This window comes from Eutrigla gurnardus (genome assembly GCF_963514095.1).
Source record: "Eutrigla gurnardus genome assembly, chromosome: 5".
Classification (NCBI taxonomy): Eukaryota; Metazoa; Chordata; class Actinopteri; order Perciformes; family Triglidae; genus Eutrigla; species Eutrigla gurnardus.
Window position 1 is genome coordinate 23378054 of NC_139919.1, and position 17846 is coordinate 23395899.

General features: G+C 44.5%; 1 protein-coding gene across 2 annotated transcripts in view; it reads left to right on the plus strand.

The window, feature by feature from the left end:
* LOC311014076 (A disintegrin and metalloproteinase with thrombospondin motifs 2-like) overlaps positions 1-17846 on the plus strand; it is a 97055-nt gene that overhangs the window by 27055 nt on the left and 52154 nt on the right. For both annotated transcript variants that reach the window (XM_084010448.1, XM_084010449.1), the window contains exon 3: positions 15715-15886. In XM_084010448.1, the coding sequence (XP_083866574.1) occupies positions 15715-15886 (172 nt within the window). The remainder of the gene's footprint in view (positions 1-15714; positions 15887-17846) is intronic.

A 17846-nucleotide genomic window follows, 5' to 3' on the forward strand; every position in this document is an offset into this window, starting at 1 on the left:
TTTCCTCCCCTCGGTTTGTTTGCAATGAGCCAGCGTGAACAACGAGCACCAGAACTAAACAGTAACAGTTCTGTTTTTTCCATCTGTAGACCAAATTAACAGGCCTCCATGAAATCAATATTCTTCTCTACGGCTGAGTATAAAGGTTACGTTTATATAGGTTATCCTTTTGAGCAGAGATTTTATTTGAGCAAAGTTCTAGTGTAGCTGCTTTATTCAGATAACATAACACTCACCTTTTTTAAATGTATAAATTATATCCAGCCCTAGTTGTGGTAGTTGTTGTGAAATGTTTTGAGCATCTTCGCGAATATTTATAGGAATTAAGTCTGCATGTTATCTGACGATGGTAGAGGATGTGTAGTAGAGGGAATGAGAATGTCTCTTTTCTTTATTTTTAAGTCTTTAAACAGAGCATGTTTGCACAGGGTGGACAAAAGAAGAAAAAAAACGAATATGCACGCATCATCTAAACATTTTATAAACCGTTCTTTTCTGTCTTAAAGGCACGACTCGCCTGCTCACATAACACAGAGGATGGATCAATCAAGAGAACAACAGGTCCAGCCTGTCAACAGAGGCACAGTCTGACTCCAATCGATCCAGAGGCAGATCTTATTGGTGTACACTCTATTTGGGCTGGAACACACACACACACACACACACACACACACACACACACACACACACACACACACACACACACACACACACACACACTGTACAGACATAAACAGACGTGAGTCATGAGCTCTAGGTAGGAATCTTTTATAGTGGCTTTGCTCCTAGTTACTAATCTGTCTCTACCACATAGATGCTGTTCTTGGGATGTCTGTATGAGTCACGTGTGTGTGTTGTGTGTGTGTGTGTGTGTGTGTGTGTGTAGGAATGAGTGTCTCTGGAAAATATCGAGGGAGCTGATGGATAAAACAGGCTCCCTAAGAGTCCCAGTTCTGCGTTTAACCTGCCAAAGCTTCACATTAAAAAAAGAGACTAGGAGAACATGGATGAGATGGAGAGGTGGTGATTACTGAGAGAGAGGGAGAGATATGAATCTGTCATATCCGCCTTCCCTCTCCGTCTCCTTGCTGGGTGTGAATGACCGTCAGACTCTCATTAAGAAGCTCAAACAGCCTGAAGGCGATGTTGTCACACAGTTTTGGTCCGTGTCCAGCAGCGGGTTTTCCCGCTAAACGCCTGTTGTAAAGGGCCACACCTCCAGGTGGGTCGTTGAAATCCACACAGAAAGAGAACCGAAAACACCCTTTGTCCAAATTAATTGGAACGCAAACCCCTGGAGCCTAATCCTAATCTTACATGTCCAGTCAGCATGGTGCCGTTAATCCGTGCTCCCTCTGCTGCCCAACACAAGCCAACAGGTGACTCCAGATCTGTTGTTGTGGTAACTTTATTGTAAGGCAGTATCAGCTGTGGTGTGTGAACGGTGTTGTCTCTGCAGTCCAAGCATGTTCAAAACTTTCAAACTCTTTTTGTTAACTCTGTCTCGACATCCCCTTTAAGATTTTGTCCAATATTAGTTTTAACGCCGTCTCTCGCTCCCGTTTTCAGGGCCGCCTCAAACAAAATGTCTCCCGCCGCGTGGATGTACGTGGTTCTGTTTGACGACTGGTCCTGCCTTTTGTTAAAGTGGGGTCCACGTCTGGTGTGTCTCAGCTAATTAAAGCTGAATTATTGATACTCTGGTGAATTATTCAGCGGGGATAATTAGATATAGAAACGATGGTAAACACAGGTACAGCTGCACGACAGAAGACGAGTCGGAGAGGAAATGAAATGCAGAGAGAAGGGGACGGTATGGCCTTTATTCCTCTGGCTGTTTGCCAGACCCCCCCCCCCCCCCCCCCCACATAACTCTATAGCCTGATGTCTCTGTCCTTGACTCTGCAGTGTTCATCTCTCTCCGTTTCACCCTTTCTTGTCCCTCCTTCCTTCCTCTCCGTCATCCCATCCTCCCTCACCTCCTCTTTCTCTACCTGCTCCCTCCTCGGTGCCGCACCCATGAGACTCTCCTTCTCCCTGTTGCTATGACATTAGCTAGCTGTAACAGTGTCAGGCCGGTCTTGAGGGATGAGACTAAAGAGCTAAGTCTTGCTCTTTTCATTTAATTACTCCTTCCTCTCTTTCTCCTCTCCTTCCCCCCCCTTCCTGCCCCCCCCCCCCCCGTACACCGCACCCTGCCTCACTCTTCCTCCCCTTCTCTTCATCCCTCACCCTCGCGCTTCTTCGTCTCTCCCTCTTTTTCCACCTGACTCTACCTGTCTTCATGTGCGCGTCCTCTCCCTCGTGTTCTCTCCGTCTCTGATTGCATCTTGCAAAAAAAGAAAGAGGAGGAGGAGGAGACTGGAGGGACATAACATCACACCCACATCCTTCCTGTGAAATTGTTTGGATCATGTGGGATCCGACAGCACTCCACCTATTTGCCTCTTGGTCGTTTCTTCCCCTTGTTTAGGCATAAATCCATATAGAGTGAGGCTACATGTGAACGTGTCGCCTAATCCAGCTGTGCACATACATGCACTATGTACTTCAGTGTGTGTGTGTGTGTGTGTGTGTGTGTGTGTCTACTTCTGTGTGTTGGCCTAGGCTTGACCTTGATTACCACAGTGACGGTGAGGCTCCTCATTAGTGCTGGACTGGAGGAAACAGTTGGGTAATGAGGGACCAGTATTGTCCTTAGGCACACACACACACACACACACACACACACACACACACAGATGCCAATGCACCACTTTGTATTAGTGCTTGCATGCACCTGCTGACACCTGCGCTTATGCAAGATCTCATACATAAGCCTCATGGACACACACACGAACACACACACACACACACACACACACACACACACACACACACACACACACACACACACATCTTCTGAGTACATCTCAGTCTCATGGCCCCCCACTCAGTTGTCTCGCCTCACCTTCTGTTTAGTGTTTTTTCTCTCCCACACACATTCTGCCTCCCCCCCCCCCTCGTCTCTGTCTTCCTCTCTCTGTTCTGCCCACCAGACAGACCTGCTGCCCACTGAGTTCCTACGGGCCTGCAGCTTCCCAGTGTCGCCCTCTGGTGGCGGCGCTCACACGTCAGAGGGAAATGCCTCGCAATCTCCACGACACATCGCAAAAAATCAAAGTCTTGATATGACTTTGATTTGATTTGTGTCAAATATCATTGAGTCTGATTTGACAGAAAACCTGCACATTGTATTAAAATCGCTGTAGTTCATTCGAGTTTGTATCCAGAAAGGCCGTCGTTAAATAAGGACAAACCCAATCATAGGCCAACATCTCATCCCTGTAATTCAATTCCCTTTACTCATATTTTCACCTGATCACACATCAGTTTTAGATCTGCCACTACATTTTGTGTACACTGAAACTTTTTTTATGGTTTTATGTTTTCCTGCAGCCTCATTACCTCATACAACCCCAAAGCCTCCAAACTATCCCTTTAAAGGAGAACTACACTCATGGCCTAAGTCGGTTCAAATATTTGATGAAGATAAACAATAATCCAAAAACAATTTCAGTGCTCAAACTCAAATCTGTGAGGTCATCCCATATAAAGTATGGAACTGCTCCGTAGACAATGAATTCAGAGACATATATACAAAAAATGACACTGAGAGGAGTTTGAAGATACATTGTCTTTTTCACAGTTGAAAAAGCTACAATAGAATATAGTTAATTTGGGTATAAAAAATTAAATACAAAGAGGAGATAGAAGAAAATATGTCATCAGAGGTTTGAGACTTTCTTCTCAGGTTTCTGGCTCATGTTCACAAATATTGATCAAACTTTCCTCAGATATGAAAAAAGCATATTTGAATTCTTAAATTAGGTGGAGTTCCCCATACCTTGCATGGCAGCTGACGTTCACAACGTTCCCACGATCTTGCAAGAATCACACCTATCACATGAAGTGATGCTTTTGTGACCACAGACGAATACATGAGTAGATGCTGCGATAACAAAACATCTGGTGGGTCAGGTTGTTTTTTTATGTCTGGTCCTTTTATCACTCTTATTTTTACATTTGGTCTACGTACTACAGTGTATTCTTTTTTACATATTTCCTATGTATGCACTGATTACTCAAGGCAATCTTATTTTGCACCGTACCTCGCCACATTGTAGCTGAGAATTGAGTACTTTCTACACTATAGCGCAAGGTTAGCAGCTCTGTCCTTGCCTCTCCCTGTCTGAAATGAAAGACCCATTGTTTCAACAGATACTAAGAAATTCAAGCTGTGAATCTGCCGCAGTTGTAAATTGCATATGTGCCATGCAAGAATGGAAAGCTTGACAGACGTAGCAACAGTAACTAAGGGTGGTGGGGCTCAGCGAACGGTCAACTCCTCTATGGGTTTGTGCCAGATGTGTGCACATCAATTTAAATGAATTGCTGCGTGATATATATATATATATATATATATATATATATATAATCGTAACTTCTGCTTCCTTTTCTTTCCCCACACCTGACCAGATCTTCTCTTCACACACACATTATGCAGACTGGTGATCACTAGAGGAGGCCCATTAAAGGTGGTTTACCTTGCACTCTCTTCTGTCCGTGAGCTCTCATAAGTGTTTTTAGCTCAACAATGAGAATGAAAGTGTGAGTAAGAGAGAAACCGAGAATTACTTTGGTGGAAAACAAAGAGGCGCTGTGGTCCTCGTGGCCTCAGTTCACTGACGCTCCCGTTGTTTGCCCCTAAAGGCTCCAATATGCTTCACGCACCAGCCGTCTGCAACCACTCAAGTATATATAGTCTTTGCACTTTTGTCTTTGCACTGTCGTGGAGAGAGTTGTCATAGTTTTGCAAAAGAAGCGCTGACACGGTGTTAAGATTCTCTTTTTGTTAAGTAAATATGGTGCATTTGTTTGGGTTACTTTTAGGTCATTAGCTCTCAATGTTAATATACTTAAAGTCTATTTTAAAACTATGCACAACAAGAACTTTTATATAAGAGAGTAAAATATTGCAACATGCGTATTTATTTAACGACGACTGAATGGAATTCATAATTGAAACTTTCTGTCTCCTTCAGTGTGATTCTTTCCATTGGAACTCTGACAGAATATTACGGTAGCTGCTGCATGTTTGTGATTTATGTTCTTAATATTTGTTTGCAGGACACTCTAACCAAAGTGACAGTGGTCCTTTATACTGCCTGCACAAACACACACACACAGACACACACACAGACACACACACACACAGCATTTCATACCTGGAATTCTTGGAATATTAGCCGGAGGCCTCGGTTGTCTTTTTCTGTTGGAAACATAGAAACCTTTTTGTACAAAGATAAAAGATCTCAGCTTCGCTAACACTATCACTATTTCTGTGAAAGGGAATGTTTATAGTAACAGATGTGTAAATTTGTATGGACTGAGATGTCTTTCCATTTCCCCCCCATTTATTGTCCTTCAGTCTCCCTCTCAAGACAAGAGTCTGATTAATTCTCAGACTTTTCTCGCTTTGATCGCTGTGTAGTGCAACCGGAGCCATCGACGGAGCGAGAGAGGGAGCTCTCACAATTCAAAGGTGGATAAGGGACTCTCTCCCTCGCACGCTGCCTTCCTGCATATCCACTTCCACAGCGCTTCTGATAGATTCCAGTTGAAAGGGGGCGGAATGGGGAAAAAAGAAGCAGTAGTCGAGTAGACGGGTTAGAAAAAAAGACGGAGGGAGAGGGAAGAGCTAAGGAGATCTATCATGCCACACAGATGCATCTATAGATGGTTTGAAATGAATTTAAAAAATGACAATTGAATTATAATATTAGTATGAGTTAGATGTTTCAAGTTCATAAAGGTGAGTTACAAGAAAAGACCTTAAGGAAGTGAACTTTGGCTTAACATTGGAAATTTCCAAGTTGAACCCTACTTTCCCATGTTTTAGTCTTTTAAGTGAATAATAGTAACATGTTTTAGAAATTGGTCCAGTTTATAAATATATATATATATATATATATATATATATATATATATATATATATATATATATATATATATATATATATCCCATAATATGGCCAGACACAAGACATTTGAGCCCATTGGTGGAAAAACAAGCACTTTTATTGGCCATAAATTGACGGTGAGGAATTGCCCCACCCGACTACAGTGCAAACCGTTTAGCTGCTGCTGGCTGCAACGTTCTCGCTCAATACTGGACCAATTTCAAAAATTGTCCCTATTAGTCACTTAGACACGAAACATGGGGGAAATACGGTTCACTTTGAAAGATACCAAAGTTACCCTTTAAGCCAGAAATGCCCCACCTGTCGGCGTGTGTGGCTGAGAGCTCTAAAAGTTACAATCAATTATACATTTAATGGCTGGGTTGTATGACCTCTGTTGTAAATATCAGTAAATCTATGGAGGTGATTCCTGTCTTTGAAGGTATCACGGTGGCTCCTTGTTTGTGGCAACTTAAAGTAATAGTGTCGGCAAAGAGGAGCTTTGAAGACAACTTGTCTTGATGCTTTATGGACGCATGGTAACACCAGCTTCTATAGACAGACACATGTTGATTTTGTACCACAATAGTGCAGCAGGGAGCCACTAGCCAAACCCTTTTACCCTCCTACGTTTCATTCATCACCACATACACAGGGAAATAAATCGAGAAGTAGCCAGCAGTGGTCAAAGGGACAGATCGGCACAGAGGACCTATTTAATCAGACCGTGATGTCCGTCTATAGATCCCCAACAGAGAAGAAATGTGGCGTGACAGACGGGATGAACTGGTCTTACAGAGACGGATTGTTCCGATGTGAAATATATGCCACCCAGCATTGCGTGGGCATTTGTGCAGGTCTCGAGCAGCCATATACACCCCAAAAGTTCCACTGAGCCACACTCCTGCTTCCACAGGTAGTGTTCCTCTGCTAATGAAGCATTGTTTGTCACAAAATCAACAGGCAAGTCAGCCCAATGCTGTCATCTGTCCCGGTGGCCTCAAGAGAGAGTGTGTGTGTGTGTGTGTGTGTGTGTGTGTTTGTGTGAGCACAGGCATGCCTTTTATTCCTCTGCTTGTTTCTTTGCCCACATGTGAGGTCAAAAGGGTGGAGAGCAGGAGGCAGGTCCCAGTTAGATCAAACGTTTGATTGGCTCTTGTTGCTGCCCTATCTCACTTTGATTGGATGTCGGGTCCAGCAGTCAGAGCAGTGAGCAGGTAGGGGAGGATCTTCACTCTGCTCTGTTGCTAGGTTACAGGTATACCCAATAGATTTGGAGATATAGAGATAGAGTAGAGATAAGGATGGAGATGGGTGTGGATCCGAGCGTCGATCTGGGTGTGCTAGTGCGTGGACGTGTCTGTGTGTGTGTGTGTGCGTGTGTGCGTGTGTGCGTGTGCGTGTGCATGTGTGTGTGTGTATGTGATGGTGAGCATCAGGGAGGGGTTGACAGGAATGAGGGTCAGGGCGGTGCAGGGAAGAGTGAGACAGAAGGGATTTCTTGAAAGCGAGAAGAAGAAAAAAAAATCCTTCTCATTGTGTTTTAGCACAGAGTTTCTGATTCATCCGCATTCAAACAACCAACCCGACAGCTTATCCGAACAAATTGACTGAATACGGAGAGATGTAAAAAAAAGTCGGAATGTATTTGCTGTTTTCATTCTGGGTTATTTTTCCACTCCAGGTTCTTCATTTTGAAATGTTTGTAGGCTCCAAAACCCAGATTACCTCAAAATGTCATGTTCTTTGTTGTTTTTTTTCCCTCCACTGACTTCCTCAAATTTTAGAGGTAGAGAGATGTAATTATGACTGGCTGGCAGATCCCAGGCCTGTGGTTGGTTTGTAATTCATTAAAGTGCTGTTGTATTAATCACAGGCGCTCTAGACAACACTGCTCTGAGAACAGCTGTTCCGCTGCACTTAGATTGCAATCATAGAGCGGTCAGTCGCCACTAATCGGGGTCATTTATCAATCTGGAAGACCACACACACAAATGTGAATGCACTGAAACACACGCACACACACACTGATCGATGGCTGGGCTAGGCCGGTAAGAGGGATTGATGGGGGCTTGGCTGGTGCTCTTTACGCGTGTGTTTGTGTGTGTAAAAGTGTGTGTTAGTGTGCAGGCATGAGCACACCGAGGACAGGGAGCACACGAAGGCTAAAGAGCTGTAAAGATTAACCTCTAGTTGATTAAAATCCATGTCAGTGTTGTAACTTACAAACTAGTTTGGCGTAATATGCCATTTTTATTTTTCTGACATATTTCCACAATCTAACCATCCATGTTTCTATCTATTTATCAAATCTCAATGGCACCTTATCAAACTCCATCCACTCCAGTGTCAGGAAAAGGCTACAAAGTAGACCTTGAGATAAGATTAGTACTTTTTGTACACAATGTACACATATGGACATATATTTTCGTAAAAGGTGCTAAATTCAAAATGCAGATCAGAACAATATTTGTTATGTATAGATATAGTGGAGTAATGTCGTCCTGAGCAGAGGATGTTGCCGCTTTCCCTCTGTGTGTGTTGTTATGGGAGCTTCTCCTTGTTTTGTTTACATAGCCGGCCGGCCATGTGTGCTTTTATTGTATGACCATGCATGTAAGCTTACGGCCGCCACTCTGCACCATCCCGATCAACAGTATCGCCGTGGAAACGTCACACCCACCCTCAGGTTCCCCTCTCACGTAAGCACCATCAGCTTGGTCAGTAGTTGTGCTGTTAGCACTGTTAGCTGCTAGCCGCTGCCTCAGCTTACACCATGTTGACCGGCAATAAAATGCTCCCAAACTCTTATATAGAACCTTTACATGTTTATCAAATGAAGTTTAATGATACTGTTGCACAACTAGGAAGCAAGACCCCCAGTATCCCATAAATACATCTGGACGTGTCTGAATTTGTAGGGTTCATATGTGTCTTGCAGGAAATCCCTGTCTATCCCTAAACCTGTAAAGTAAAGCAGGTCTTGTTTTGTCGGGGTGTCTGAATTTGCTTCAGGAGATATTTTGGAGATCCACTTATTCCCCGATTTACACAAGATAAAATTAGGATTTTGAAGGCTTAAACAAACATTTCCTCTGAGATTGCCTTCGGCTGCTCTGCCCGAGGGTCTATTTGGAGTTCTGAGCTTTCCTTAATGGCACTTTGGCGTTGCTGTGGATGCTGTAAATGTAACACAACATCAGCCACTGTGAACCTTCCTCTGGGGTTGGGGTAAGTTGGATCCAACGATACATCAGCTTTATGTTATACAGCCTCTGGCCTATTCAGCACACTGGCACCCTCCTTGGAAAGTACAGGCCCTGTGCTAATACCTGAGCTGCACTGAAAAGACAACAGTAGAGACCAAAAGTGGAAGCCTCTGATGATTGGATCCTGTAAACGTTTCCCCTTTGGGAGACCTTTGCTTTATTCCAACACTGAACTGATTATGCAGTCAATACATTTCTTAAGTTCACTCCTATATTTTTCTTTGTAGGTGTGTTTCCATCTGTAGACCTAAAATTCCTTTCAGCCTTTTCCCCACATTCTCCTTTCCACTGCTTTTCTTCTTTTCTATCTTTCTCTAATCTCCTTCTCTTGTTCATCCTCATCTGTCACTTTAACATTTTCTCATTGTTGCCCACCACTTCATTTCCCCATCCCTTCTTCCCGGGCTGGTTATCACACTTCCCTTCGACTTTAACTGCGCAGCTCGTTCAGTCTCTATCTCCTCTCCATTTCCCTTCCTCATTCTGCTGATTCATAATCTTCTATTTTGACAGAAAACAGAGGGGGGAGAGCTTCTGTCCTAATGAATAACAACAGGAATTGGGAGCGAGAGTGAAAGCGAGAATGGGACACTGAGGCAGCCTCCTTTTCATACTGTCTGTCTGGCTGGCATGCTGTCTCCCGGCCTATCCGCCAGACTGTCAGCGACTGTGCTTCTGTGTCAACGTTCTCGCACTGAACCAAAATTTCCACAGATCATGCGGTCAGGCTTATACCAGATTTGGCTCACTACTGCTATTCTTAGGCCCGTGCCGTCCAGAGTCTAAATAATATGGTGCTCGGTTGTCTTTTTGTCTGTCTTCGCTTTCCGACACCTGGGCCTGTCTTCACTCTCACACATTTGGAATGCCTCTACCACTAAGCATTATGAGAGATGGACGACGGGAGGATCGGATACTAATGGAGTTGTGAGGAGGGAAAAAATGAAGGGAGAAACAAAAAAAGAGATGGAAAGGAAAAGAAGAGAGCAGCTTATATGGCAGCAAAGAGGGAAAGTGGATGAAGGAAGAAATATTGAGCGGAATATGAGGGTGAAAAGGCAGAACCGGTTGACCAAAGTGCACCACGGGGGGGTCTGACTCAAAACTAGGGAGATGTTCCTGGAGATAAGCCTCAGAGTGGTGAACCCACAGAGGGGCTTTTCCTGTTTATTCTCGTCTCCGCCTCTTCCTCTCGCTGCTGCGATTCTCCTTTTTCGGGGGGTCACAGACAGTTGATGTGTACGAGCCAGAGAGCCGGAGACTTAAAACCCCAAATGATCCCTGAGTCTGTGTGAGACTCAGGGATCATTTGGAGGGTGAGAGGGAGGGAGACGGAGTGTGTTTGGATGACATCCTGTGATCAAAAATAGGTCAAAGTTGAACAATTTGCAAATGAAGTGGAGAAAATGGGTAAGAGGCATAGAAGGTGACCGGGGGCGGAGCTGCCAACCGTGTGTGTGTGTGTGTGTGTGTGTGTGTGTGTGTGTGCGTGTGTGTGTGTGTGTGTAGGTGCGTGAACCTTTTTGGAGACCACTCTGTGTGATGAGCTGAGCAGGGTGATGGGGATTGCTAAATCCTGCATGGCTTAAATCACACTGGCATCTGGCTCACACACACACACACACACACACACACACAGCATGACAGAATCTGAGAGCATTTATGTGTCTGAGCAACCGAGAGAGGACGAAGTAGAATAAGCCATCAGAAGGTTAAAGGCCTGTGTCATATTTGATAAATTTCGTCTGCTACATCCTTTCCTCGTTTGCAAATCCCTGATTAACGTAAAATCGGGGCAATTGCCTTGCTCTTCAGGACATTTGAGCAAATAATTTAATACATTTAATGAATCTGTCTTAATACATAACCTTAATTGCAGCATCTGTTCTCTACTTTTCTTTTTTTTTTGTCCCGAGAGGAGAGGACAGCCGCCGTGGAAAGGTTTTTCCGAGGGTCACACACGACTTGTATGTAAAGCTTCTTTGCTTCATGCATTTCAGATAAATCTATGTTTTTGACAGAGCCGTGCTCATAATCCAAACATCTTCTCAATCTGAAGCGTGTCTGATCTTTCAAATCGGCCTTTATCATTGTACCAGCCCGATTCTCACACGTCTCAACGGGTGAATGAATCGGAGGGTTACACTGTATGAGTGAGTCACTATCAAAGCTGTGTTTGTGCGTGGATGTGTGTGGTTGTGCTGTGTGTGTGTGACTGCCCTGCCTGTGGATACCCAGCAGTAGTAGGTTATGAATCAGATCAAACGCACACACACACACACACACACACACACACACACACACACACTGCCTGTGGTGGACTGAACTGAAGGGCTCCGACCGGGTGTGACTTTGATCCTCACCACAACATCCGCTCCTCCACTCCAGCGCTGCTCCTCTGCTCCTCATCTGTCTCACGTGCCCCTCCGGACACTTACCCAGGACTCAGGTTACTCCTCTCAGATCTTCAAATAGCTCTCGGCGTGCCTTTAAACACAGAGGATCCTCCCGTCGTAACCGGACACTCGCCGGTGTGGGCGTGTAGGATCTAGATTGGGCTCCAGGTTTCAGAGAGTTGTGCTTAGTGTCACCCCTCTCAATGTCCATGAGAGCAATAATAACCCAGTTCTACATGCCGAGTTGGGAGTGTTTCCTTAGGTAGTGAACCAGATGTGAATATTTGGTGCAGGGATGTGGGAATGTTTTCTCTTCTATAATCTCAATGAGAAATGACTCAGATGTAATTTGCATCATTATTCATTGTGAAAGAGAGTTGTGGCATTGATGGATACATTTTAATGGTAATCAAGTGCAGATTTGAAGCCACGCCATGTCGACTGAGCTTGTAAGACATGACGAAGAATCTGCTGTAACAAGCTCAAATCAAAGGCATGAGGTTCTATAAGTTTGAAAGGAATACGGGTACAACATTCTCCTATAAATGGGTCATAAAGGGGCTAAAAGGGCCAGTCTATACTCCAGTGGTGTCTCCATGCAGATCATTTTGAGGTAATCCCATTGGATTAGAGTTGAAGTGAGGTTTGTAACAAGTGAAAAATGCTGTTTTTCCAACTCAAAAATAAGGTGGTAAACGTGAACAAGTTTACTAAGTTAGAGAAAGGAGGAGGACCTTTATAAGGGTTTACTTCTGCCTGTGCCTGTTTGAACATGTATTTATTTATGTAGTTTGATTATAGGTTTCTGCACATGTTTACTTATCATTATACTGGTTATTATTGTTTTCTTGAAATACGTAAAATATCGAAATAAAAAAAGTCCCCTTTACTCCAAATAATGCACCAACTTTAGACGATGGACACTTTCCATTATAAATGTATTCATATTTTTTTAACTATATAAGTGCATGAAAAAAGTATAATTTTGGCATCAATTGCATTTATTTTGCTACTAAGAACCAATCAAGCAGCATCACTGTGTTGTTTACAGCACGTGTTGCCTTATTATGCAAATGATCCGATGTCGTGGTTACAAGGAAGCACGAACCCAGAAACATGCAGACAGAAATCCACCATCTCGATGCTCAGCCATGATCTTTTCAGCCAGATGTGCAGTGGTGCTTCCTGTGTGTGTGTGTGTGCGCACGTTTGTGTGTGTGTCCTTGAGTTCAATGAAGATAATGATGAGATGCAGAAAGCAACTCTGTCAGATTTAAGTGTCTCACGAGGGGAGTGGAGCTAATAAGCTACATTTTAACACGTCCAACCTAATAAAACATCTTCAGGCTCATCACCCAAAGGAGCACAATGAATTTACTGTAACAAGAGAGCGGCGACTAGCAAGGCAGCTGATGCCACAGCGATCCCCGAACGGGCGAGTCATGCTAAATATATAGCAATTAGAGGGAATTCATAGCAGCAACCACGAGATTCGATCATCTGCTGCTTCACCTTGACACGCCCAACCTAAGTCGTAATAAATTGATCATACTAATGGGAATAAATACGCAGGCTTGTTTCAGTGTATCTTTATGAAATTGCAAAGTTCAAAATAATATTTAACGGGAGAATAGGATACCTGACTGCTTGATCGGTTAAGTTATAGCTCATCTCCATGTGGCCCTTGACCCCACCTTTGAATAACCCAACTGGTGTTGCCCCATTAACGTTTGCCGGTTTACTGGTGGTGAATTAGAATTCCCTCACTCGATCTGGACACATTGTTTGGACAAGCCTCTCTGCAATCTCCTCGACTGGGACTCGGCCGCTCCCGCCTGAGAGGAGATGAAGACGATGCTCCTCGCTATGGAAATGCGTGCGGACGCTTTAAATGATTTATACACTTTTAGCTTTTCAAAGTACGTGTCCAGTTCTGGCGCTCCCTCCCTCCCCCACAATGCCGGCTCCGATCGATACCACCACGTCTCCCGGTCCCACATGTCATCATTTTTTTTTTTTTTTTCTTTGACACGGCTCTCCTCTCCCCGCTGCTTGGTATTCTGGAGTAGGAACGCATGCACCATCGCAGATCCATCAGCTCCGATCGGAATGCCGCACCACGGCTCGGGGAAATGGAGGGATGAGGAGGGAGAGAGAGTGGAGGGAGGGAGGGCGGGCGAGCGAGAGGGCAGGTCAGTGGCTTGTCGACATCCTTCCGGGACCAAAGCCTCAGACTGGCAGGGAGAGAGAGAGAGTGAGAGTAAAGGAACCTTCTTATTTCTGAGGGGCCACTTGTGTTAATATCCATCTCCTTTCAAATCAGCCTCTCTGAGGAATTCAAGGAGCATACAAGGTTTTATACTCCATTTTGAAAGCATTCGATAAGTATGCTATAGGAAAAGAGTATATTTGCTCTCATACATTAAAACCTCATACTTATCTCCAGGCTCTGTGTGTACGATAGGTGATACAGAGACTTCATGGATGCAGACGTGTCCGGCGAAATGACTTGTTCATGACTGCGCCTCACCCAGACACACTCAAGGGAATACGCACGTTGCACATCCGTTTCTCCACTCCTGTTCCTGTGAAGTTAAAATTCATTTTATTTATAGGTGGCCCAGACAGCTCAACTCACTGCAACTTAAAGAAAAACACATGCAAATAAGACAAGCACATGATAACACACCTTGCCCCCCTTTGACAACACACAGACAGCAGATAGAAAAAGAAAAAAAAGAACGCGCGTGCAAATAAAAACATAAAAAATGGGAAAAATCTTAATGGAGATACGGGGGAAGGATTCCTGGACAGACAGATAATATGCATGGTAGACAGGTAGACGTAATATAATTACAAAATGGAGAAACTGAATCACAGTAAGTCAATAAAGTACATAACATGAATGTTAAGTGTAGGAAGTTAAAGTGTTTCTCTAACTGTAATAATAATAATACTCGTCATTATAATGGAATCAGATAGATGCTGTGTATTCACATCCACTCGCCCCTGAAATGTATTTATAGAGCTTGAATGCATTACTGTACTCCTGTCATTATGTGCGGTACACGTCTGTCACGATAAGCTTCATCTTAATTCGGCTTGTAGTTAAATGTGACGGCAGATGTAACAGGCTAATATAGTCAGCCATTTGTAGCCAGTCATTGTGCCCCAGGGTGGCATTTCCATGTCTTCCAGCAAAACTCTTTTCATCACACATTCTTCTGTAATGTACACTTTATTTTTTTATTTCACCATCTCCTCACTTCTCCCTCTCTTCTGCTCGCTAATCGCTCATCGCTTCCTTCTCCTGTCAGCACGGGAGAGGGAGAAGCAGATCCGATCGCATCGACGTCGTCTCCCTCCTTCGTTTATCGCCCTTTTCTTTTGTGCTCTTCTTCTCCAAAGCGTCTCCGTCCTCTCTGTGTGTTCTCCCCCATGGCTTTCCTCTACAGCAGTGCGTTGCCTTGGTAATTACCAGCGGCCTTAAACAGACAGATGGAATAAGAGAGAGTGACGGGCAATTTTCCCAGTGCCTGTTTTCCCCGTTTATGTGAACGCAAACTGCTCTTTTTTTTTTGCTCACTATTTAAACTTCTCGCCATCACTTTCCCCACCTCACCCTTTCTCTTGTTTGTTGTTGTGAGTTTGCTTTTGTGCACCTGTGTGTGCGTTAGTGTGTGTGTGTGTGAGAGGCGGACATGGGGAATTACCTGACAGAATGTGTTATTCCAGGATGGGAGTGGGACAGTCTCATCTCCTGCTGGTGCGTTGGCCATTTTAGATGCCAGGTGTCACTCTGGACACGTGCAGGTCCACCGGGAGGGACCGCGGCTGTCCCGTCCTCTTCTCTTCTCTCCCAGCATGCCCCCCTTTTCGGGTCTTCAAACTGTCATGGCAAGAGAGGATGTGATGGGAGGATGGAGGAGAGGGCGAGAAACTCTGTGTTGTGTGGTCATGTGGGGGAGCGACGTGCATTGGCATGATGTCAAAGTTCACCTACGAGTATTCATGTCGTCCAATTTGTTTCCCCACCCTCTCTTTCAGGCCGGCATGATCAGGATGGAGCAAGAGGAGTTTTTTATCGAGCCGGCGGAGAGGGGCGAAGGAGCGACGGAGGAGGAAGAGGAGGGCGGAGGAAGGACACACGTCGTCTATCGCTCCTCGGCCATAAAGAAAGCACCCGTCGGCGGCGAGGCGGCGGACTTCCACTCCAGAGGTCAGTCTGTGCCTTCCTCGCTGCACACTTCAGCTCTGTACAACTTTTTCGGTACCCCCTCAACCGCCACGTCGACTACACTGCCCCGCAATCAACCATTCACACGCTCACACACACCTGCTTATATAACCACATCAAACCATCGTATGCAAAGACATGCATCCGCGTCGCGGGCGCACCCGACTGTCAGATAAGATTCCGCCGACGCAAACATTCAAACACTTCATTTTTCCAGTGAGAAAAGGTGCGACATATGGAGACGCACGTGTTTGATTGGTAAGGTAGCACCCTCCGTATCATTTATAGAATCATACGCTGCCTCGGCTGCCTGAACAATTAGCAACCGCCGCCCGAGTCTTTGGTTCCTCGTCGTGTCTGCCTCCCGTTCTCTTTACACATGAAATAAATGGAGTGAAACAACAAGTAGGGCTATTATTTTAGAGGAAGCATAATACTTAGGGTTCGACACGGCGTGTCAGCTCCGGGATAAGAGGGGAGGGAAGATAAATGTGTATTAAATTAGGATTTAATACTCGAGGTCTGAACGCTTTCACGCAAGCAAAATTATATATTCGTCATCTGAATTCAGCTGTTCGTCTCTCACGATCTTACGTCTTTATGATGAGGAATGAGGAAAACAAAATGTGACCTTTAATGCAGCGAAATGTATTTCTGTAACTTATCTCTCTACAGTAATGTGTTTCACCCTTGTATTGGACCGGGTGGAGCATGTAATGTGCACAAACAATAGATGTATGGAATATCAACACATATGAGCCACTCCAACACATGATAGCTAAAATGAAAGAGCTTTCATTCAATCAGTAACACTTACATTTAAGGGGATACGTCACTCAAAATGTCAAAATTATACAAATTCATTTGAGAGAATACTCGCTATACTAGTGCATACAGTGTATTCAGTATCTGCTGTAAAACTTGCATCTTTAAGATACATTGTTGCTTTAACTTTTGGTAAATAATGAGGCTTTTATCAAAATTGGTTTGCATTATTTTTTTTTGTGAGAAAAAAATGCCGCTTATTATTCAGTACACCTCAAACATATACAGTGCAGTTTGCATACAAGACAATGTGAGGGGATGTGCGAGTAGTTTCTAAATAAAGTGCACATGCAATCACCGTGATTGACCCTAAAGCCTGCAAATCAATCAGACGTGACCCTGACCCGCGCACAAGCCGGCCCCCGTGTCAACTAATCACCAAAGCACCAAATGTTCCCGTGGAACCGAGGCTCCCCGTGTTCCACAGGAGCGAGACGAGCCACTTTATAACTAGTGTATCACAACAGATGAGATCTGTGTCTTCCTATTCTGAGCGGTCGACTCAAGAATGTCTAATAATATACGGAGAGAGAGAGAGAGTTTCCATAGGAACACCCAGTGAGGACAGACTGCATTAGAGTAACACAGATCTGCTCCCACTGTTACTGATACCTGGCAGTACATCCACGTACACACACACACACACACACACACACACACACACACACACACACACACACACACACACACACACACACACACGTACAGGATGTAACCACATGCAGCTTGCACAACTCCCTTGATCATACATTTACACTTCTGAACACACATACGTGCTGCATGCACACAAACACGCACACATGTCTCACTGCTCCTTGTTGCCTTTGAATCTCTCTTTTTTTAATGAAGAGTGGGGTGCAGATCAATAGCGTAGGATAGAACAGGCCAGTGTGTGTGTGTGTGTGTGTGGCGTGGGCATGAGTTCTGTGGTCGTCTGGCTTTGAGTGCTGGGATTTTCAAGGCCAGGCAGACAGACAGACAGAGAGACAGACAGACAGAGACAGACAGACAAGCAGTCATGTGCTGTTCCCGGTAGCATTTGATGTGGATCTCTGTGTGTGTGTGAGTGTCTCTCTCTCTCTCTCTTCCTTTCTCTCCTTTCCTTTTTATCTTTGTC